Below are 25411 nucleotides of genomic sequence, written 5' to 3' on the forward strand. Positions count from 1 at the left end.
CGATAAGTGAAAAAGTTCCGAGTGGCCTACTTGACGCTCTCTCTGTTTCTCTCCTCTTCTCCGTTCCCTTCCTTTAAAAATGAAATTAAAAACTTTTCTTTAAGTTAATCAATAACATCCTGCCAAACGGTTTCCTCTTCGGAACAAACAGACGCAAAAGGCCAAACTTAATTACCGTGCTTTTGGGGGGAGGGAAACGTAATTCCGTCGGAGACGTCGGAGATTTTGAATGTGTGATGGCGTCGGTCCGCTCGTTCGATTTTTCGAGACGGGATTTTCCGGCACGAAGAAAAAAAGAAAACCATGATTGACCGTTGCGAAAGTGGATGACTGGATCTATCAAACTGCCGAAGTTTACATTTTACGCAAGATTATTAATGATGAAAATATCCCTAGAGCCTTTTGCTGAAGTTTGCTTTACGGGGTTTCCACCAAATATGCATTCAAAAATACAAAATTCCGATAAAATTCCAAGTTTTGATAGAAAAGAATGGGCAAAATAATACGTCATTCTACAAGTTATTGGAATTGTAGGTTAGGTCAGATTAGAACTAGAATGTTTGAGACGCTGCAACGTTGCCGTTTCTAACAGTAAGCTGTGACGACATCGTTCTCTTAAATAGCATACCGCGTATTATTTAAATGACATCGTACAATGATGAAATATGACCAAAATAATCGTTTCCAGTGTGGTACTCCGGAAAAATTGGTCCAAGGATGTAGTATAAAAGGCTTGTGGTGATACTGAATCATTTGGCAATAATTACAGCGATAACCTAGGCAATAAAGTTGATAAATCGTAAAACTCAGTTCATTATATCTAAATGTGAAAAAAAGAAACGGATGAGGCGTTTTTATTATTTTTTCTACCAACACTACAAAAGAATCCCTATTCATTTTTAGCAATCCATTATTAGTCTTAACAAAATTTGTCTTATTATTTCGTCTGCTAATTTTTGGTACAAACCGAGGTAGAAGCATTCTAATATCATAAATTCAAGCAGCCAAAAATAGTCATTCCTAATAAGAAATTGAAACACCATTACTTCGCTATCAATTTAATCAATCCAAGTTAGAAATAAAGTCACTCAGCAGTGCTACTATTTATTCCTCCCAGGTCAGCAAAACCGTAAGCCACTCAAAAATTCACTATTAAAAAAAAATTCAATATATTCCAATTTCACTACTTAGCAGTTCCGTGGTCCTATTGAACATAGTGTTTCGTAGGTCGCTGTAAAATATTTCCATCAAAATAGTAGTACAGTGTCGTTGATGATCCCAAATAAATTCTGATTGATTCTTAAACATTTTTGCTTGTTGTGTTTCCGCAAAAACAATTCTCTCGCTATTAGTGTAGCTTATTCTGGGCGTGCGCATAAGTTTCCTGCAATACCCTGTAATTTGCTGTTTAGGACGTAGATGGCGCTGCAAGTGTCGCTCCAAAAAATACTAAAAATTAATTTGTGCTTAGATTGTTTTAAATGGGTTTTTGCAGCGTATTTATAGAAACTAACATGAAATAATTTTTTTGGGTTGTTGATGAGCATGGCGATTGTAAGTGTGACAGTGAGATGCCAGCTGGCGGTCATAGTCGTCCTGCTGGACTGAAAAAAGTTACAAATATACCTTTTTTTTTAACCGAAATATACGACAGCTAAAACCTTCAATTTAGTTCAAGTTGAAAAGTTGTAGTTTGTGAAATTGCTTAGATATATTTATTCGTCAAATATATTTTATTTAAAATATTGAATGATAATTTTCTCTGAATCAATCAGTTATATTTGTACTTGTCTAATGTGTAACGTGTGTAAACTCTCCATGGTTAACCAAAGCATACAATTTAGTCTTAGAGGTGTTTATTCTGTGTTAGCTGCAATATATGTTGATTGCGTGGGTCGCTTAAGGAATATCATCGACCGACGTGTAAGTTTTAAAATCTCATTAATTCCGCAAGGAATTCTGCGACAACAGGCGTCCTAGTCAGATTTCCCCGTATTACATCTGTTTGCTATTTTGAAGCGTTCATCCGTCACTGTCAGCGAACGTTCAGACATTAAATTAAAACGCTTTTGTGTTAGCATTGTCTGAACTCGTCTAATTAACAAACATTTTGATGTCGCCCCCAACCTCCTGCCGTCCCCGGGGTAGGGGTAAATAAATAGCAAAACGGGTTCTTGGAAAAAATCGTCAGCGCAGCAGTGGAAATTAATTGCTTCCATGACAATTTACGGAGCGCGGAACACGTCGGAAACTAATTAAATGCCCCACTTAAATGCGTCGCACGTAAGTGCTAACTGGAACCAAGGTGCGCATCAGTAGACGATACGATTTTACTTTTATTTTATTGTCTTGAGTGCCTCGACTGTAGCCCGTTATCGTGTTTTTGGACGTTGGTCGCAGTTCAACCAAAATAGTTGGTAGTTGTTAGTATGGAACTAGTTTGATAAACACCACTTTAGTTACTGGTTTTGGTGAGTTTAATAATAATAATTTTTGCAAAACAGCACATAAATTATTCTTAAGGCATCTGATACCATTAATAGAGCAGAATGTTCCTCAGAGCTCTATTCTGAATGAACTCTATAGTATAACTAGTGAATTGTATGCCGGTGATACAACTTTGATTTTTAGTGAGGAGGGGCTGATAAAATTTAAGCATATGTAATAAAGGCTTTTGATGTTATTAATCGATGCGCTAAATGCTGCTATGCACTAAGGGTAATTGCTAAAAATGCGAACAACAGTTGCTGATGGCTTACTATGCCTACGTTCCATTTTGACTTAGATATGGACTTCTGTTTTTGTGGAAAAGAGGATTCCTATACTTGTTTTCAAGTATGCACTGAATTTTTTCTATGTTTTTGTTTGAAAACAGAGGTCGGTTTATTGATTCGGTACATAAACATGTAAAATAGGTATAGATTAATCCTCGAAGGATGTAACTTCACCTATACTCAGAAAAATGTCAACTATTCCATAATTAACATTATAATAGTTTTCCTTGAATTATTCCTAGCCTGCCTGAAAACCAATTCTTCAACTTCCTAGCGTTAAAAATACTATATCGCAAATTTGTATGTAGTTTGTATATACAGATTATCATTTAGATATGCTCTGTTTTTTTCTTTTTTTAATTACTGTGTTTCATGTCATTGGGCTACGTTATTTTTTTTTGTGTTTTTTTCATAATTTGGAAAAAATAAACGATTATCTATCTATCTATATCGTTCTATCCAAAATGTAAACTTAAGCAACAAGAAATTAGCAGAAAATAACTTAATCCATATGGAGGAAGGAAAACGATAGGCATTTAAATATGATTTCTATTTTTAAAATATTTGCGACATTACGTTGTCGCCATATTTAATCAACAGACACCCGCTTCATTTTTTTCTGATGGAATACAGTGTAGATTATTACATTTTTGGACTCTACGAAAAAATCTAAAACTTTCAATGTAACTTGTTATATTACTGCCCTCTTGAGAGATTTTTAAGTTTTTTTTTTATGAAATTTTGCGAACAGCATATCATGGAAATAATGAAGTTATCTTTTAACCATTTTGGAGCATTTTGCATTTTTATTCATTCTCCATATCAACGATCGATATTTAGTGAACACTGTATGTATACCTCACTTAGTAGATTATTACAGCATTCAAGAGTAAAAGATTTTTTATTCTATTCTTGAAAAAATGTTATGATGAAGTTCTTTTAGCAAAGCTGCCACATTATTATAAAGACGAGGGTGCAGTTATAAAGCAGAATTTACTGCAAAAAAAAACAGAGAAAGTAAATTAACAGTTTTTAAGCCAACTGTTTTTTTAATTTAAAGAGACTGGATTACATTTTCGTACGCTAAAAACGGTAAAAAAAACTCTTCTATGTTTTCCCAATTTCGTTTTTAACTATTTTTAACTATGTATAGAACTTTAAGTTGCAATAAAACAACGATGTATTATTCGATTGACATGAATTTTATTTATCCGAAAGATAATCTTGTGGCATTACATTTTAAATATGATTTCTGGCATATGACCGCCACGGCTGGTGCAGATGTAGTCCAATCTGGACGTCCAATTTTCGATGGCTTTTTCCAACATTTGTGGCCGTATATCGGCAATAACACGGCGAATGTTGTCTTCCAAATGATCAAGCGTTTGTGGCTTATCCGCATAGACCAATGACGTTACACAGCCCCACAAAAAGTAGTCTAGCGGTGTTAAATCACAAGATCTTGCAGGCCAATTCACAGGCCAAAACGTGAAATTAGGCGGTCACCAAACGGGTCTTTCAATAAATCGATTGTGGCACGAGCTGTCTGACATGTTGCGCCGTCTTGTTGAAACCACATCTCCTGGACATCGTGGTCATTCAATTCAGGAATGAAAGAGTTAGTAATCATAGCTCTATACCGATCACGATTGACTGTAACGTTTTTGAAGAAGTACGGACCAATGATTCCACCAGCCCAAAAAGCGCACCAAACAGTCAGTTTTTTTGGATGTAACGGTGTTTCGACATACACTTGAGGATTAGCTTCGCTCCAAATGCGGCAGTTTTATTTGTCGACGTAGCCATTCAACCAGAAGTGCGCTTCATCGCTAAACAAAATTCGCTTATGAAAATCGGGAACATTTTGTAAGCACGTAAACCAAGATCCTTCCGCAAAATCTTCCATAAAGTGGATGGACACAGATCCAATTCCTGTGCTCGATGGCGGATGAACTCATTCGGGTCTTCCTCAATGCTATGCTCTACAGCAGCAATAGCTTCTTCTGTACGCACCGTACGGTGTCTCTGGGGATGCGAGTTGTCAATAAGAGTAAACGTGGTGCGAAAAGGTTCCATGGTTAATTGAATTAACTGCTCTGATTTACGATTTTGTCCACGATAAAATGAACGTAGTACGCGATACGTATTCCGCACAGAACCATTATTTTCGAAATAAAATTGTACTATTTGCAAGCGTTGTTCAGGCGTGAGTCTATTCATGATGAATTGCCAAACCAAACTGATAATAAATCACTTGACAGCTGTTAAATCGGTCGCCATCTTGAACAGTAATGCCAACTTAAAGTTCTATACATCGAAAAAAAAACACCCTTTACAATAATTAAAACGACTTAACACGTAAAAGTCAATTAAATTGATTTTCACCTAATAATTGTCCGTGCGGATGTTTTTAATGAACGCTAAACTTTTTCAGACACTCCACGAAATGTTTTTTAATTTCCAAATGTCAAGCCGAAGACCCAAAGTCCTAATATACTTTCATATTCAAATTTATATTCATATTCATATAGGAAATGTGCCAGTTAGGAATTATTTAAATTTAATTTGCCATCAAGATGGCGCTGCACATAATGTCCAACCGGTTACCGATTATCTAAATAATAAATATAAACTCTGGATTGGTACATTGGTGACATTTTTTTTTGTGATGATGCTGGAAAAATAACATTTATTTTAATAGGCCTGAAAGTTTACAAGTGATAAGGGAAAGGAAAGATCGTTTCACAAGATGTAGAAAACCCTGATTTTATCACCTCGTGTATTGAAAGGAACACATTATCAATAACCCAGTACACACTCTTACACATTCTAAGAAAAAAAATCTATAAGAATGTTGTTTTTTTAACGTTTTCCGTACGTTAATAAAATAATTGAAATACGAGGGAGATCCCGAAACTTAAAAATGTTAAAATCGCGCTATATCTCAAAAACTACTCAACAATGTTCGAAAAAAAATCTATAAGAATGTTTTTTTTAACGTTTTCCGTAAGTTAATAAAATAATTGAAATACAAGGGAGATCCCGAAACTTAAAAATGTTAAAATCGCGCTATATCTCAAAAACTACTTAACAATATTCGAAAAAAAATCTATAAGAATGTTTTTTTTAACGTTTTCCGTACGTTAATAAAATAATTGAAATACGAGGGAGATCCCGAAACTTAAAAATGTTAAAATCGCGCTATATCTCAAAAACTACTCAAAATGTTCGAAAAAAATCTATAAGAATGTTTTTTTTAACGTTTTCCGTACGTTAATAAAATAATTGAAATACAAGGGAGATCCCGAAACTTAAAAATATTAAAATCGCGCTATATCTCAAAAACTACTTAACAATATTCGAAAAAAAATCTATAAGAATGTTTTTTTTAACGTTTTCCGTACGTTAATAAAATAATTGAAATACGAGGGAGATCCAGAAACTTAAAAATGTTAAAATCACGCTGTATCTTAAAAACTACTCAACAATGTTCGACACCATCTCGCTACTAGCAAATAACGTCCCGAGTTATCCCGATTCTCCCTCGGGAGGTGAAAATTCCGCCGCCTGCAGCACGTTCAATTTGCAGTAACGCCGGAAGGGAGAGGGAGCGGCGCAAGCATCTGCTCTACCGACCACCGACTCTTAATAGAATGAAGCAAAGCCCGTTGAAAAACCGCTTCTAATCCCGGACTCAAATAAAACTACCGGTTTCGGCCTACGTAACGGCGTCATTACTTCGTTTTAATCCGGTCCGAGGTAAATAAAACACCCGTAGGTTCGCGGGAAAGGCTGCGAAACCCGCGTGCCACCTGCACCTGCAATAAAACAGGGATACGAGAACCGCCGCCGCCACCGCCTTCGGTAGACTCCCCCGACTATATACACGCGGTCTTAGTCACACCGAGACTTTTATCGATTGCCTACGAGTCTTCTGCGGAAGCCGCTTTTAAATTATTACGCTCCGGGTATTTTGGAACTACATATTAACTTTATTCGTTGACGTGCGCCGCTGAAGTCGCCGACTTTGTGGCAATTTATGAAATTTAAACGTCGCTTAAAACACACGAGCTCGAACTTAAGAACCTGCTGCGTCGATGCCGAATATACGAGGTGTTCTCCAAAATGCTACCGCTACCATCACGATTTTCTTTAGTCTATTTGCTCCTTATTATACAATGTGTCCCACATAAGAACTATATACCCTTGTAAAATATTTGTTTATGGTTCGATTTTGATTTTTTTTTGTTGGATAGCTCTTTGAAGAATGCGCTAAAACCTTGTTTTGCACATTGCTTCAAGTTATTACCAACCGGAGACTATTCAAAAAAAGAGAGAGAAGAGGAAAGTACTATTAGGGATTTGCCAACGAATTTTTATTCAAAAGTTCTTCGAACCCAACAATACCAATTTTTATAATGTTTCAATACAGGGTGTTTGAAATATAATCTTTGATTACGGTTTGATTTTGATAATTTTTTGTTGTTGGATAGACCTCTCAAAAACACACTAAAACCGTATGTTTCTTATTACATCAACCTAAAGTCATGGCTAACTGATGCTAATTCTTGAGGTCAAATATCGAGAAGGGCTATTAGGGGTTTCTTTAAGAATGAAGTGTCAACAAATTCTTATTCAGGAGTACTTAAAACCCAACTATACCAATTTCTATAATGTTTTAATACAGGGTGTTTGAAATATCGTTCGCGCCTCGCTTAAGCGTTACTCCTGTAGAATGTTTGTTTATGGCTTAATCTTGATAATTAGATATGAACTAAACAGACTTTACAAAGCTGTATTTTTTTAATTAAAAAGGATTTTTAATTATCATCTAATCAAGAAAATAACAGAAATATAAAAATTAATTGATGTCGACATACTGTTTCCTTTGTAAAACCAAGTTTGCCATGGAGAAGCTAATATTGAACAGTCAAATTCACTCGCTAATTTATATTTTAATTTTGATTACAGCTTTCGAATACCGATGTTTAAAAATAAATGTTCTTTAAAGAGGCTTTTTATCACTACTTGTGAAATTTGTATCATCAAAAATTTGCAAGATCTTAAAAATCACATACAAATACAAAATAATCGTTATTTACAAGGTTTAAAATATTTAATTTTTATTTTACTTTGCTCTAGTTACTTTTGCGTCGTACTGAACACGAATTTGTTGTCATTTTCCATTTTAAAAAATATCTGACAGTTCTCGATATTCCGCTTCAAAAAACTATCAGTTAGTCATGACTTTAGTCGATGCTATACGAAATAAAACGTTTCATTTCTCTTTAGTAAGATCTATCCAACAAAACAGAATTATCAAAATTTAGCTATAAACAAACATTCTACATGTAGTAATTCTTTATTTATGTAGTCCTGAATAATAATTCGTTGACACTCTATTCTTAAAGAAATACTTACAATAGCCCTTCTCGATAGTTGACATCAAAAATTAGTCCCAGTTAGCCATGACTTCAGGTTGATGTAATAAGAAACATAAGATTTTAGTGAGTTCTTGAGAGATCTATGCAACAAAAAATAAATTATCAAAATCAAACCGAAATCAAAGATTTTACAACGTTGTACAGCCTTAAATGGGGCGCAAACGATATTTCAAACACCCGGTATTAAAACCTATAAGAGTTTGTTGCCAACGTATTTTTTTAAAAATCCCTAATAGTACTTCCCTCTCTATTGTTAAATAGTCTCAGTTGGCCATGACTTTAAGTTCAAGCCATGAGCAAAACATTTTTTTTATCAAAATCGAACCACAAACAAAGATTTTACAAGGGTACATTTCTTGAGTGGGACACACTGTATATCTAGTAGCCATATGGCGCAATGGTTTAAAATTGAAGATGAACATTTAGCCATCAAACCCATGACGTCACCTCTCTCTAAACAATTATAAACTTAAAAAAATGCTATCCGAAATTGGAAGAAACCACAGCCGAGTGTAACGCGTGACAAATTGGCCATCTCAATATTTTTCTTCAGCGCTGTTTCAAAAATTCCTGTATTATCTGCGTAGATACCTAGCAGCTATATGATTTCAGCAAACTTACCAATTCAAATGACGTCACATCCGTTCGCGTAGGCATGGCTTTTTTCTAAAACAAACGATGCTGAAACAAATAATTTTAAGTAAAGATGGATTATCGACAAGGGTTGAAGGAAATATAAGCCTACTAATAAAAGGTTTTAACTGTTGATAACCTCATAGTTTTTGTCGTAACAGCCGAGTCTAAAAGTGATGATGGCGTTAGTTGTTGTCACCGGGAAGGTTTTTTTCTGGGTCTCGGCGTCTTTATAAATTGAGCTTTTATTTTCTCACCCAGGTTTGCTAATGCAACAACCAATTTTTAACAATTATTTGGTCACCAAAAAACAACCACTTTAAAAAATTTCTATCTTTCATATGCCGTATTAATTTTAGGGTATTATTTGAGGATAGGATTATGTAACTTTAGAAATTGGGAGTTTTCGCCAATTTAAGTTAGATTTAAACTGTAACCTGAGTAATTGATTAAATTTAATCTAAATGAAATAATGTGATGTAAAAGTTCTCTTTCGTATTCATCTTCTTATATCCAGTTTAGATTGGTGTTGAGCTATTAACTGAAATTGTTTTAGTTAAGCTCTGAATTAACAATATGTTATAAATTGTTGATGAGAGTTTCTACTGCAATTTAGTTGCTCCGAGATTTTAAAAAATCGCGTAAACCTTTTTCTTTCAAACTGACCGCTGGTGGCCAAATATTTGAAATTTTCTGTATTTATATTATTTACCCACTCTGCTTGCATCCCCATAATGGCAATCAAAGACCCCTAAAAATGGCCTTTGCTTGAAAAAAGGGGAAAAACAACTGACATTTTTGCCACACAAATCACATATATTGTATTATAACATAATATTTTTCTGTAAACCAATCACCTGAAATAGCATAGTCTGTTGACTTTTCATTTTTCGTTTTTATATTGTTCTTTGCTCTTTTTAATCTAAAGTATTTCTTTTCAAGCATTATCTCTGTTATTTTTTCTTTTCTCTTGCTTTAGATCGTCTCCTCCAACAATTACGATCAAAAGTTGCAATGGCGAATCAAAAAAGGAATTTAATTACAAACTTTAAATATTTCCATAGCTATAAGAACTTTTCGGAGTTACTCTATACAAGGTTACTCATAATGAGACGCAGTTTCTTAAAGGTCATTTCTTGGATAATTTTTTTTTAAGTTTATATCAACGTAGGTTCACAATCGCTTTATTTTTGATATACAGGGTGTAGGAATTAAAAAGAGGGATTTCATTCAGGCCCACAATGCTAATGATTAAATAAGATTTCTATTGCTATTTCATTTTAAAAAGCAGTGGCATTTCATTTTTTCTATCGAAATATTCTATCTACAGCAGTATATTTTTTATTAAAATCATCCTAGAAGTTTTACGTATTATACGTGCGCAAATAATGGGGTTTCTTCAGCCTGCGCTTTATCTGATTATATTCCTCAACATTCTCGAGCATTGTAAACGGGCAAACCTCATTGCTCGAAAAAGCAATTTTTCCGTATAATGGTAATACATAAAGACCGCGAACATTCGTAGCCACTCTATCTGCTACTCTTCGCGCGATCCGTCAATGTCAAAATCGTAACCGACCTTCCTGCGAGGCCCGGCAATTTCATGAATTTCTAAACGAGGTCATCCCGTCTGACTGGTTGCTCACCACAGGGGCGCACTCGGAGGAATATTGAACCTAATACTACTCCCACAACTTTCAAACCACCTGGTAGTAATAAATTCGTCGAAGGAGTTGATAGCAGACTAGCACACGTGTCTCAAGGGTCAAGTAGTAGCATTATTGCGGTCCTATTAAATAAGTATCATAAATCAAGCTAAAGAAAAAATAGTAGATTTTGACATGATTGGTAAAAAACTAGTCATTCTTGTAAGCTGCTAAGATGGAGACGTTCTTGTAACAGCATCAAAAGTGTGATGAACCACTCATTTAAACTAAAGAGATGATCGTATCTATGTTCTTTTCGTGCCTCGTGAGGCTGCTGAAATACTGAGATGGAGATATTCTCCAGTAACGGCTTGAAAGAAAAAACATCAACTACTCATTTAAGTTTGACTATGCCCTTGTCATGTCCAGCCAGGCTTGATGTTCTCCACTTACGGTTTCAAAAATAAAGTGAGTGCTGAGATGAAGATATTCTCCGCCAACTGCCTCAAAGAAAAGTAGTTCAATGGTTGAATTTTAATTTCGAATTAAGCGTATGAAACGTCCCCCTACTCAGCTGGCTCTCTGAGTTTTTTCGGGGAAAATTTTATTTGTAAAATTTCTTAAAACGCTCGTCACTGATATTTCAATTATCAAACACTCGGTAATGTGATTCGATCTCGAGCTACTCATTAATGTTATTACTATTAATAGCGGCACCCCCGTCAGTGGCTGTCTAAACCCTTTGCAATGGTGGAATTCCTTTATGTTTAATAAGATGGATCTATAGGAAACATAAATTAGTGTACGGATTCTGCTAATTGTGTTGAATGACGTCTGAACAATCGATTTACGTCTACTTAGATGGATTCGAATTAACCCCCATTATGAACGAGGGCTGCGTTCGAGATATGTATACCGGGCGTTGCGCCCTCCAAGGAATTTAAACTTTTAATTAGAGATTTGGTGTTAGCTATTTAGATATTATTTCAAACAGATTATACCCAATGATAAGATTTAGGTACAGTAAGTAAGTGAGAATGATCACAATTTTTGCGGACATAATTAAATTTAATTATTTCAAATGCAGAATAAGCCATAAGACGGACAGGGTGCGTTTCAACAAATGTTTTTGGGTAAATCAGATGTGTCTCTCGTTTAGAAGATGTGGGTCTGAAAAAAGGGCCTCATCAATCTGTTTTCTACTATTATTTTTGAAACCCTTGTAAGAAAGCTTAATGAAATTTAGACCACAAATACCTGAGTCGTAAAAGCTAACACTAAGAAAATTTTAATTTTTTTTTCATTAGCGTCGCTAAACGGGCGAATAGAATGTTTTTATGCAGACATTTTTAATGGTTTCGGCAAAAAGCAGTTTGCCATAAAAATATATTCTCTACCAACTAACCAAAACTATAAATTATATTGAAACTTTGCTTTAGATTAGCACCGTACGAGTTGATTAATATGAAAATAAATATGATGTCAAATTAAACACTAATCAATTTGCTCAACATATTCATATGAATATTATATTAATTATAAACAAAATACATCATAATTATTCAAATGACTGGTTGAAATCATTGGATGATTGACTTTTTGACTTTTTTTCTTACAATGGAAACATAAAAGTTAGGATTCCTCCTATCCTGAAATATGACTTTTCTTTTTGTTAGTTACGTCCATTACTCGATTTCTGGATGGAGGTAAAAGTTTTCTTTCCTTTTGGACATATTTTAAAATATATTCAAAATATGAAAAGCTGCCCAATACGAGAGAAATCTCGATCGATTTACTGCAGTCTTCTAGGAAAAATGCATGTAATTTGTCAATTACATTTAAATATGATTTGAAATTTATTTATTACACACTGACTAGCCAACAGGAAGTATTCAACCACCATCCTCTTAAAATAAAAACCAGTCTCTAGATTATAATTTCCCCTTGCTCCTTTGCTTTTTTAGTTTTATTTTCTTATGTATTTTCTATTTCGCATTTTTATGGAATTGTATGGTGAATTTTTATACATATATTATATGTTATTTTCCATGCAAAAAACTATGGCTTCTTTTTTTATTATTTACTCCCATTGCTTGAATTGTCGGTGGTAATAGGAATCGACCTTCCTTTTGAATACATTCTTTTAAATTTTTGTATACACAATAAACACTGCCTAAAAGTTCTAATTCAAGAGATTTCTATTATTTATGCAACAAGCAGCATTCTATAGATAGATAGATAGATAGATAGATAGATAGATAGATATTTATATCGCTTTTCGATACTACATATAACACATATATGGGTATATTAAGCACGTCACGTTTAAACAATACATTTAAAAAAAATCATCTACTGAGTAGAGACACCTATCAGTTAAAAAGGTCTTAATTCTTTTTTTAAACACAGATAAACTATTTATAGAAATTTAAAGCTCTGTTATATACTTTCAAGCCAAAATACCTTGGGTTTTGTTGCCCTGCTATGCAGTCTAGAGAATGGAACGTCCAAGTAATCTGTTTGCCGTGTGTCATGTTCGGGCAAGTCACATCTCCTATTCCATCTTATCATGTTACTTTTGACGTAAATCAAAACGAAAAATGAAGGAAGTGTCATGATCTGAAGTTCCCTAAATAAATCCCTGCATGAATGTTTACTAGTTACATGCATCATGTAACGAATAGCACGTTTTTGTGCTAAGAAGACCCGGTGTGCACCAGTGGCTAGACCCCAATAGATTATACCGTAGCCTATCACTGATTGGTACAGCCCATAGTACACCAGCTTTAAAACGTCAATGGATACCGTATCTCAAATATTTTGTATGAGTATGAGCAGGAGCTTAATTTGGGCAATATGTTGTTGATGTGATGATTCCATCTAAGTTTGTTGTCAATGTGCTGTGAATCTACTTTATAAGTTAAAAAACGATAAATAAATTTTAATTTGATTCTTAAAGACGTTGATTAATATCTTCATTGTTTCATTAATATACTTGAGAAAGTTTTCTCGTAGGAAAAATCCAGCTGTTTACTTATCTGTGTAATTTGTAGAGTCGCGCCTTATTTAGCAAATCGACCAAATGAGACTAATAGGCATTTCTATTGCGAAAGTCTTTACGTACATCTCTAATTTCATATAATAATTTGAATTTAATCTACGATGACCTATTTAGGTATTTTCTATTTGGCGCTGACGATCGTCATATTATAATGTGCCCCGTCGCTGCCAACGAATTTTAATTGCATTATTTAAATTTAATACCGGTAACAGTTGCATTTGTTCAAAATGTGTATAGATATATACTAAATCAAATTACGGGGATGTGGCAAAAACGATTCGGTTATCTGCGAGCAACATCAAACAATGACCGTTGATTTTCCAATGAATAATTAAATGTTTACGTTATGGAAATACGGGTTGATATTCAAATAAACGGATATCGCATATTATTTTTTTTTTTTTACTTATTCCAAATAATATCGAATTGTCAAGAATAAGAATCGACGGTTAAAGGCCGTATTCATAGTAATTCCTTAGGATGCCTTGAAAACTTTAGATTGAGCATGATGCGTTTGTCAAATTAATAATGATGGTAGTGGAAGCCTCAATTGTCGACTCTTACCTCAGTCAGGCTCCCGACACAATCCATTTAAGAACCGCTTCCAAATATATTTGCTACTATTAATTATATTATTTGTCGTTTTCACAACGCAGGACAACACATATTTTTCCCTTTCATGGACAGTACCACAGTTATTCTATCGGTCAGGTGCTTATTCTCACATCGTGACCAAATCTCAGCCGTTATATACTCAAAACTGGCCAATGAAAATGAAAATCTAACGTGCTGCCACCAGCAAACGACACTGTGTGCTTAGATCTGCAACTCATTAGACACCAAATGCTTCTATTTGGTAGCCAGGTAAATCGGCTTAGTATTACAGAGCACTGAACATCGGCGGTATTGATTTTTCAAAGAATCTTGGAAAATAAAATTTTCACAATTCCACGTCATAGCATAGAACCGTTTAAAAATCATCGCATCTTCACAAAAATAACTTTTTGTTATGAATGACTTTTCTCCTCTTTATAAGGGGTGTTTTTTTTTTCGATATATAGAACTTTAAGTTGCAATAAAACAACGATGGATTATTCGATTGACATGAATTTTATTCATCCGAAAGATAATCTTGTGGCATTACATTTTAAATATCATTTCTGGCATGTGACCGCCACGGCTGGCGCGGATGTAGTCCAATCTGGAAGTCCAATTTTCGATGACTTTTTCCAACATTTGTGGCCGTATATCGGCAATAACACGACGAATGTTGTCTTCCAAATGGTCAAGCGTTTGTGGCTTATCCGCATAGACCAATGACTTTACATAGTGGTGTTAAATCCCAAAATCTTGGAGGCTAATTCACAGGTCCAAAACGTAAAATTAGGCGGTCACCAATAAATAATCGATAAATAAATCGATTGTGGCACGAGGCTTGTTGAAACCACATCTATGGACATCATGGTTATTCAATTCAGGAATGAAAGACTTAGTAATCATAGCTCTATACCGATCGCCCTTGACTGTAAAGTTCTGGTCATCATCGTTTTTGAAGCCCATAAAACGCACCAAACACTCAGTTTTTCTGCATATAACGGTGTTTCGACATACACTTGAGGATTAGCTTCGCTCCAAATGCGGCAGTTTTGTTTGTTGACGTAGCCATTCAACCAGAAGTGCGCTTCATCGCTAAACAAAATTCGCTTATGAAAATCGGGAACATCGGCAATCTCGTTTTGGGCCAATTGGATGAGCCTAGCCTTACTTGATAAATTCATGATGAATTGCCAAACCAAACTGAGAATTAATCACTTGACAGCTGTTAAATCGGTCGCCATCTTGAACAGTAATGCCAACTTTAAGTTCTGTACATCGAAAAAAAACACCCATTATATTTGACAACTTCAGGCGTGGGACTGTAAAAAATGTGTTACCCAACTTTTAAGATTTCATTAATATTTGTTAAAGGATTGCGCACAAGTGCCAAAAACCTACCTCTAAGTAATGTTGATAGTGCTAGGAGTGGGGAACTGCGTGCTCATTCCATCGGGTTTGTAGTAATTTTTTTTGTTTTCTATTAAATAATTATGCAGTTTAACAAGACGTAGAATTGACCGTCACTATCGTTTTTCGAAATGTGTATAGTTTGTCTCCAAGTATGTTGTGCTGAGTTTTGCTTTAGGAACGAATTCTGGGACTTAAAGTAAAAAAAAAATATTTTCGGGTATGCTGACTTCCAAAAATTCAGCATTTTTATAACTGAATTCAAAATAAATATCATCTGCTAACAGATAGTCCTGGCTAGTTTTTGTGCTTGATGACATGACAATTACACTTTTATTATGCACTTGTATCCTTGTAATATTATTAGATAATAAACTTAACGAAAGGTTTATTGGAGTAAACTACGAATCAAAATAGACTCATACGATTTCCAAGAAACTGCCAATTTTTTGAAACCATTACAGCATTTGTTTTTCTAATCAACTGACGCGAAACCCAGGGGCATTCACAATATTGAAGCGACTTTTTTTCACGATAACGATGATTTGCAAGTTATCGAGATCGATTTTTTAATAGCTTGTTACCATGTTTGGCATCAATGGCGACTTTAACCGCACGGTTATTGATTTCGCTCTTCAACACAACTTGGGCTTACCGCTCTTAACTTGCGTAAGTTACGTCCCTTGCCGATACAAATAAAACATAATAAACGTGAAAAAAAACATAAGAAAACATACACAGACAACTTTGTAAAACACGAAAACGACTTTGAAAACGTTTAAAATATCCAATTGATGCATTTCTATTGGTACCATTCAAAAACATTTGAATAAAAATGTTTTATCAATTATAATTTTCGCTGAACTGTATTTTTTCGTTAAGTACAGTTTATCGCTTATATTAATCAATCATACATAGTTCAAACAGATTAAACTATATTCATAATTAAAAAAAAAATAAAATTTAATGAAAACAATTGTCAGATTAACAAAATTTAAACAATTGGATTTTTACACATTAAAATAGAGACTATTTTCGACACTTTGTAAAAGGGATAATTAAAATAAGTCTTTTTTAGTCTCATCCTTCTCACGTCTTGAAAAATCTTGAGGCTTCCTTTAAATGGTTTGGGTTAATTTGTTCGTTGTGTATGTAAGGTTTGCCATCTGAATCTTCTCAAAATTTAATTAAATGAGCAATAATAATTAATATAATTAAATAAATAATTAAACAAAAAAAATAACCAAACTAGACTTACTATTAAGTATGTTTTTTTGCATTTCGTTCATTTCCCGTTAATGTGTTACACAACATTTTAAGAATTTGCACAGTATTTTTTTTCTTATATTCGTCTATTTTTTGGTTCATTTCAGAATTAGAAAATGTATTAAATAAGGTTAAAAATCTCTTCTCGTATTCAAAACTTTTTTTTACAATCACAAATTTTGTCGAGGAAGGATTATTTTTTTAAAAGAACAATTCCATCCATTGCGAAAAAATAGAGAACCAAAATATCTTTTTACAGAAAGGCACTCAATATAGGCTTAGCGAGCAATTAATTTATTATATCAACAATAAAAAAAAGGCGTAGATTTATACCTTTGATTTAAATAAATTAAGGCAACTTAAGTTCGACCACATATTATAGGAGAGTTGGAAAAGTTAATTCGACCTAAAACGGTCAATAGATAATATCAATTTTGGTGCGCACCGGATATGGATTAGCGTTGAACCTCAAATAATTTACACAAAAAGAAGAAGCCATAAAATTATTTACGTTGACATCTGTTGTATCTAACGATTAAGTTGTTAAAAAGTTTGTTAAAAATCTTCGAAAATAAGCTCTGTATGTACCGTGCGGTCAATTTGTCTTGGTAACATTTTAATTGACTGTAACTTTTTTGTCTTTAGAGATACCAAGGTAAACAAAAAACAAAATGTAGGTTTAGTAGCCAAGTTTTTTTCAAAGTGACCTATAAAACAGAACACTATAATTTTTCTGACATATGAGCCTACATCATATTTTTAAGTTAAACACCCTGTATGTTATATATGCGTTTAATAGTATATTTATAACAAATAACTGTAACAGACAAAATACGCGAAATTGGCATTTAAATAATCCTAGACAAATACACGAAATAAAAACCCAGAGGTGCATCCCCGACTGTAATGGACTTTTTCTTTTGAGAACACATAAAAAATCACGTGCGAAGAACTTGTAATAATGTCGTGGAACTTCGGCAAAGGATTTCAGAGGCAATAAATCAGTTAAGAGACAACCCGGAAATGTTACTAAATGCAAGACATCATACAATTAGAGTGTATGAGCAATTTGTTCGGGAAAATGGTGATCACATACACATTTAGAATAGTTAAAGAATGTTTTACTGTAGTGTTTTTGTTCCACTTTAATTTGTAAATAAATATTGTCCTTGCAGTCAGTCCTCGAAATTATATAAAACTTTCCTAATTTTACAGATTTGTCAAAAATGAGCGGATTAAAATATAAAGTGTGTTACGTCATTGTAATCGGAATAAGATATTCTATTAAACACATATATAATCTACAGGGTGTTCTATTTAAAAAGATATGATCTAGGCTTATATGTCAGAAAATTAATAGTGTTTTGTTTTGTACGTACGAAAAAAACTTGGCTACTAACCCTACGTTGTGTTTTTTGTTTACCTTGATATCTCTAAAAACAAAGAAGTTACAACCAATTAAAACGTTATCAAGATACATTGAAAGCACGGTACTTTTTTCTTTTTCTTATGACTAATCTCAAGTCAAGCACTAATGCACGTTTCTTGAAACGCCCCGTAAAAGGCAAAATAATTGCCAAAACTAAAATAAAAAAAAACGACGACAATTCCCGCTAATTTTTAATAAACCTGCCCCCAGCGCGAGTCGCCGCTGCGAAAACAACTTTTTCCGCCGCGTGTTGAGGTGCGACGCGTATTTATTTTCCGGTTTATTTCGGAGAAAGAAAAATCGGTTGTTGTTAAAAGGCTGATATGTGGATTTTATAAACACCATTAGATAGTGGCTACAAACATTTAACGCCGTGCGTTTGAACTCGCCCCGTGTTTATGTTTATCGACGAAATGAGGAAACGGCCGCGGCGCGAATGAAATTTAAAGGCAACTTTTTCCTCTTCCAGAGTGCGGACCGACAAAAACGGAGGGGCTTGGTGTCCGCAGAAACAAGCGACAACCGAACCTGAAGAATGGATCCAGATCGACCTGAAGACGGTCCACATGATCACGGCAACCGAAACCCAAGGTCGGTTCGGTAACGGGCAAGGTATCGAATACGCCGAAGCCTACATGCTGGAGTACTGGAGACCGAGGTTGCAGAAGTGGATTCGGTATCATGATGCCAAAGGAGAAGAGGTTCGTAAACCTAGTAAACCTAGTGACTTTAATATTAGTTGAAGCTATTTTAAACTAAGCTAAATGGGTGGCTAACCAAATAAACTTCTCAAAAAATACATTCCAGTTGCTTAAAGATAACAGAGTAAAGAGGCGATAGACCTGGTCGTTCTATAGGTAACATTTGTCGGGTATACCTTGAATACACGAGGTGTGTTCAAAAAGTAAGGTGACTTTAAGTTTAATGTTGTCCCCTTTAAAGTAATCCCCCTCCCTCAGATAGAATTGAGTTCTTCCAGAGATTTTTTCTTTATCTCCTCAATCATTCCAAACATCCTTCCTTTCATGCGTTTCCTGAGTTCTGGGAACAGGAAAAAATCGTGGGCGACCATATCCGGTGAATATGGTGACTAAGCCATGATTGTGGTATTGTTTTTGGATGAAAAGTTAGACGCAAGCAATTGATTTTTCACATCCAAGAGCTATCCAGTTTCTTTCGTTTTTTCATCGACACTATAGTATTTTATTATCCCAACAATTAGCCTGAGGCAGTGGTTATAACTACGCTGGATGCATATTATATCATATTATAAATAATAATAAGAAAAAAAAAACAGAAAAAAAAAAGAAATTTCATAGTATTGAATAAAAAAATTACTAGCAGTTAAAAGCAGTTAAATGGGGAGAATAAGTTTACAAACATTATAAGAAATATGTTAAAAGACATAACAAAAATACGGATAAGATTTTAAATAGAAAGATAACAACAGAACTTGATTTGTTAGGAGCGACATCCAACATGGTACGTGGATTTTATGCAACCCCCTAAAGCTAACAATTGATCCTTCAGTAAATATTAAAATGAATTTCTATAGAATAAATATAGTAGTTATACCGAAAAGAAAACATACAAAGCAAAAAACAAGATGAATTGAATAAAAAAATTACTAGCAGATAAAAGCAGTTAAATATAAGAAATATGTGAAAAGACATATAACAAAATTACGACAAAAGATTTTAAATAGAAAGATAACAACAGAATGTAATGTGTTAGGAGCGACATCCAACATGGTGCGTGCTTTTTATGCAACCCCCTAAAGCTAATAACTTATCCTTTATTATAAATATTAAAATGAATTTCTATAGAATAAATATAGTAGTTATACCGAAAAAAAAAACATACAAAGCAAAAAACAAAATTTCATAGTATAAATAAAAAAATTGCTAGCAGTTAAAAGCAGTTAAATATAAGAAATATGGAAAAGACATGTAACAATATTACGACCAAAGATTTTAAATAGAAATACAACAGAATGTGATTTGTTAGGAGCGACATCTCACATCGTTCCTCTTATGGAACCCCCTACTATATTGCATAAACTTTTATTTAAATTTTCTTAATGAGGTGACTGGATCTAAGTTGGAGAGGTAGTTTCACTTTAGCGTTATAGCTAAACTTTACAGTGAACAACAGGCTGCAAAAGTGTGCTGTGGAAACAAATTTTAACCTTACCTTAGCCGATACTTTTTGTTTTATCTTAAAATTGACAAAAATTTCAAAATCAAATGATTATATAAGAAATCACTGTCTACTGCCTTGAGTAATTTGAAGCAGTTGCTACCATAATCCATTGTTCCATTAGTATTAGTTGATGTAATTGCTCCCTTACATAATTCTGCAGTCCGCTCAGAGGTAAATATTATGAATTTTTTAAGATTCGTTATTTGACGTCTTTATCAAATTGACAATCGCAATGAAGTGTAATTAATTGATCCCTTATTGCGAAATGTCTTGGAAAGTTTTGATACAATAAATTTCCGATGAGAATAGGCTGGCGTTTGATACTTAAAATGTTCCAGATTTTTTTTCTCAAATTCCACGTTCATGCCTAAAAAGTTTCATCATTAAATTTTACGTAGCAGTTAACGACGTGAAGAGAGCAGCAAATTATATTTGGATATATCTTACGGAGTTTCGAGGAAAATTATTAAGACTTTTGACTGAAAAATATTTCACTGTTTTCTAAAATAAAATTGTCAAATTTGGCTGAAATATACCGAAATAGCTACCTCGACGACAAATTTAGAACGACAGAACAGATCAAGAGCAGGTCTGCTTTTTCTAGGACAAAATCAATCTTCACCAAACCTCATTTGAATATATGTGTAAGATTCAATATGATGTAATCACTGAACTTCTTCTTTTTGGAATCACTAACACAGACAATTAAATTGTCAGACATTCCAAAAAACCAAAACAAAAAATCCATAAGATCTGATAGAAAATGCAATAATCAGTTGCGAGGAAATAGTCGTCATGAAGAAGGTTAAGCCTTAACAAAATAGTTAGAAGTCGTGCCACGAGATGAAATTTCGATTGTATTCTTAATAAAATGTGAGTGATCCTTTTTTGCGTTTTATTCAAGAGCATTTTTTTGTTGTCACTTGTTTTCCTTGTTCCACATCAAGACAACATTTCGAAAGTGTACGATTCTTTTTTGGTTAGTTTTGGTTAGAAGCCAATCATAACTTTGGTTTTCTTTATGTTCAAGGTAGCTGGAGTGCTCTGATTGTAGTACAATTAAGAGGTATTTCTCCATACTGATTAACATCCAATATTCAATTATTGTAAAGTTAAAATACGTTCTAAATATTATCAATGTGATAAAATTCACAATCGGTGTTTCTTAATATTCAATATGAATATAAAAATGGATTCGGGCAAGCGGTGTCGTACTAAAAATTCCGAGAATTTGTGAAAGTACCGGATACCGAAAAAATAGCAGTAAAACTGACGATAAAGCACCCATAATAAATAAGTGTTGAAAACAGGTAGCGGATTAGGAAACCATCAAGTATATTGTGTGCGTTAATTTTACGCATATCTCGGTGGCCAATTAAAATAACATATCGACGAAAAAAAATTAATTAAGATGTAATCTTCGACTTTGTGGGACAGCGCGACAGTTGCCGTCCAGAAGATTATGATCTCTTTCCAAATATAGACGCTCGTTTATGGAATTTATGAAGCGGATTTTTTTTAATCCTAGCGTATAATTAAAACGTAGTCGGTAGTCGAATGTAGTCGTCCGGCCCTCGAGTGAAGCGAATTAAATTATAATAAATATAAATTACCGCAGAGACGGTAAAATATCACTTCTCCCTCGCAGGTAATTGTCGCCAATTTGAGAAGGTAACAAAGGTTTTAGGAGAGGGAAGCTTTGGGCGATTATTTTCAATTAACATAATTAACGATCTGCTCGAATGGACCGCACCACCACCGAAATATTTTTCATTTAAAAAGAATATATTTCAACTTTTATTTTTGAAAAATTGCGCTGATAATTTTGCAGGTTTTTTTTGGAAAAAAAATTTCAAACCTAATTATATCAACAACAAACCTATCATTTAAAAAATTCCACTCAAACAAAAAAAGATAATATATATTTCTATCCAGCTTCACGCTAAATAAAGATAATATTTTAAAATACTTGTAAGAGCAAATAATCGGAAAAGTGTTTCATTAAACAACAGCGATTAAGCAGAAAAGCGTCTTTTTTTATATATAAATCATATTCCCCAACATTTGGAAAGCAATATTATAACCACCATGTACGCTGACGATACATGCTTAACCATTTCCGGTAGCGGTGACAATTTTGTTGAAAACAAGTGCTGTTTCTACCCAAAAAAATTTTTTGGAACAGTTTTGGCTTAAGTCATTGCATCTGCACTTACATAAATTTAATTATCCTAGATTTTACAGCTTCATAGCTAAGAATACTGTGGAAATTTGTAATTATAAAATAGAAAAGAAACGCCACAAAGAAATGTCACATTATCTTTGTTTTGAGAAAATTGGATATTTAGTATTTATGGTTGAAAAATTTTAAATTTAGGCATCAGTGAAACAGTATCCCAAATCCCAAATTACGTGCCAATGTTTTACTTCGTTATCCATAAAATTAGTAATAAAATTAAATAGGAACGACAACACTTCATTTGGTCCTGTAACTGCAAGTATATGAGGTTACGTATAAAAAATGGATTGGCTTGTAAGAAACACGTGAATGTCGAAACTATACATAGAAAATTGACTCAGATAATACATAATACATGCTGAAAATGTATCTGTTCTTGGATATCCAAAACACAAATTAAACTTTGTGTTGAAAATTTACCTCTATGTCACAAGTTGAACATTTTGTTAATGTCCAAATTTTCTGAAAAATATATTTTTTTAGCAAGCTGTAACGGGATAATTGAGTTTTAAACCAACTTAGTGGTTGCATACGGCTTTAATAGATTCTGGAGATAATTTCCCATGCTTGGAACTATACATTCCTCGCTTGTCTTTTCCTCACGTTCCTGTAGCTTTCAGATTTCCTGTCGGTATTCCATTTTGCCTTTACTTAACTGTGAATTGGCTGGAATGCTTTAAAGCACAAGTCAGTTTCCTTTACAACCCTTTAACGGTTAAGTCTTATGTTATAAGTAAAATAAGCATCGTGGAATTTTACTTTTTCTTTGGCTCGACGAGGTCTTCTTCTTTGAACTGGCACACGAGTCATTAATCCAACCAAATAAGCATTTTGCGCGTCGTTTGAACCCAAATTATTAAAATATTTAAAACTTGTTTTCTCTCTGGACTGGTTATATTTTCGAAACTCTTCAGTCTTTTACAGTTATATTGCAGTCTTTTTTCATTAGACTCTCAGCCGACATTTTTTACTTGTATTATTACTATTTACCATTACCATAACCAACTCAAACTCAAAAATATACAAACAAGATGTTGCCTCACACACATAAGATAAACGATTAAAATCGAAGTGAAAAAATGGCATGGCATGGACATTTCTTGTGCTTAACCAACGCACTGCTATTTTAAATACCCATATTTATCACAGTTTTAGTTTTTACCTACCAGTCCATGATAAACAGTTGACAAGACCTATTAAACGGCGCCACTAGCTCAATAGAATCTATACATTTTTAATTCAGTAGCAAATAATGGGAAGTCGCACTTAATCATTGATAAAGTTCGAAAACAGTAATGGTCCCAGACTGGAACCCTGTGGCACCCCGGCACCCCGCAACAATCCTTATAGGTCACCGAGAGTAATCTCTTGTGCAGACAAGACTTAAAGAGATTCAAGAGTGTCTCACTAAACCCCATATGATAAGATGGTATTGGTTTAGGCTAAATTAAAACTGAGATCAGCGAGAAAATTACAAATTACGATAGCGATTTAAAAAAGAAATCGAGATATTCAACATTGGACGTAAATTAAACTCAAACAATTTCGACGCTGACCGTTAAACTCATTTCGTTCGAGCAGCTCCGCGGTAGAAGAAGCTCGGGATTATTCATCGAAACGGGCGGACATTTTTCCTTCTCTCTTCTTTCCGTTCGCGCCAACCAGGCGGTTCGGTGTGGAGAGAGATATATCTCCATCAATTACAATTAACAAAAACAAAGAACACAATTTTTTCGACGTCAAAAAAAATGAACATTCAATTAAAGGAAAGATTTATCTGCAGCGCGGCGAAGCCGCCATAACGGGAGGAACCATTTTCTGGGGCGTCAGTGGCGTAGATGCCTACGTTTCGAGTTTTAGTGAAATCACCAGGACGTATTTAAATAGCCAAGCGATTAATGCTAACAAATCGAGGATATTAAAAAAAAATTAATTAAAAAAAGGAGAAAGACAAAATAGAAAACAGATGGGATCTATCGATAAAAAAACTAACAAGATAATTATGCAGAGTGGCACAAAAACATATTTTCTTTTAGCTAAAATAATGAGACTTTCCTTATGATTTTTTTCAATTTGAAAGCTATGTTTATTATTATATTTATATTAATTCCATTAATGGCTAATTTATTTCAAATTTTTCTTTAAGATTTTTACCAGACGACTCATAGAAGTAATGAAAATAAATGAGGGTTTTCTGAGCTTCTATGGATTTAAAATTAATTACGATAATAATAAATAAGTATTTTTAAAAAGTTAAAAGCAAATTCGTATATTGTAAACAACACGTTCGAATGAAAAGTGGTTTAATAATTGGCCTATATTTTTGTAACACCCTTTATATAAGAACAAAGGAAAAGTGAAAATAAAAGCATTGAAGCAAAGAAAAAAAAGAAAGATAATTAATATGGGATGCGCATATGGAACACGTTATAGGTAATTTAATTTAAATTTAAATGTAAATCACAGACAAGTAACCACTATCGGATTGAGAAAACACCCCTGTTTGAATTTCCTCTTGAATTTCCAGGCCTGCTCGTTATACAATGCTTATTTTAATTATGGAACTCTATAACATTGTATAGACTTTGCAACAATTTATTATGGAAAAACTAGGCACCTGGAAAGTTGCAACAATAAATTTGACTATACTTATTATTATTTTACAATTATTTATATTATTGACATATATCGATAATGCCGCTAGTAAATAATG

General features: G+C 33.7%; 1 protein-coding gene across 5 annotated transcripts in view; it reads left to right on the forward strand.

The window, feature by feature from the left end:
* Positions 1 to 25411, forward strand: part of LOC132707326 (discoidin domain-containing receptor 2-like) — a 212032-nt gene that overhangs the window by 162273 nt on the left and 24348 nt on the right. For 4 of the 5 annotated variants that reach the window (XM_060679126.1, XM_060679129.1, XM_060679127.1 and 1 more), the window contains one exon: positions 18727 to 18958. In XM_060679126.1, the coding sequence (XP_060535109.1) occupies positions 18727 to 18958 (232 nt within the window). Of the gene's footprint in view, positions 1 to 2354; positions 2472 to 18726; positions 18959 to 25411 lie in introns of those variants that run through there. The other variant, XM_060679131.1, reaches the window with a different exon arrangement.

The sequence above is a fragment of the Cylas formicarius genome, unplaced genomic scaffold, assembly GCF_029955315.1.
Source record: "Cylas formicarius isolate icCylForm1 unplaced genomic scaffold, icCylForm1.1 PGA_scaffold_9__14_contigs__length_23061073, whole genome shotgun sequence".
In the NCBI taxonomy this organism is placed as follows: Eukaryota; Metazoa; Arthropoda; class Insecta; order Coleoptera; family Brentidae; genus Cylas; species Cylas formicarius.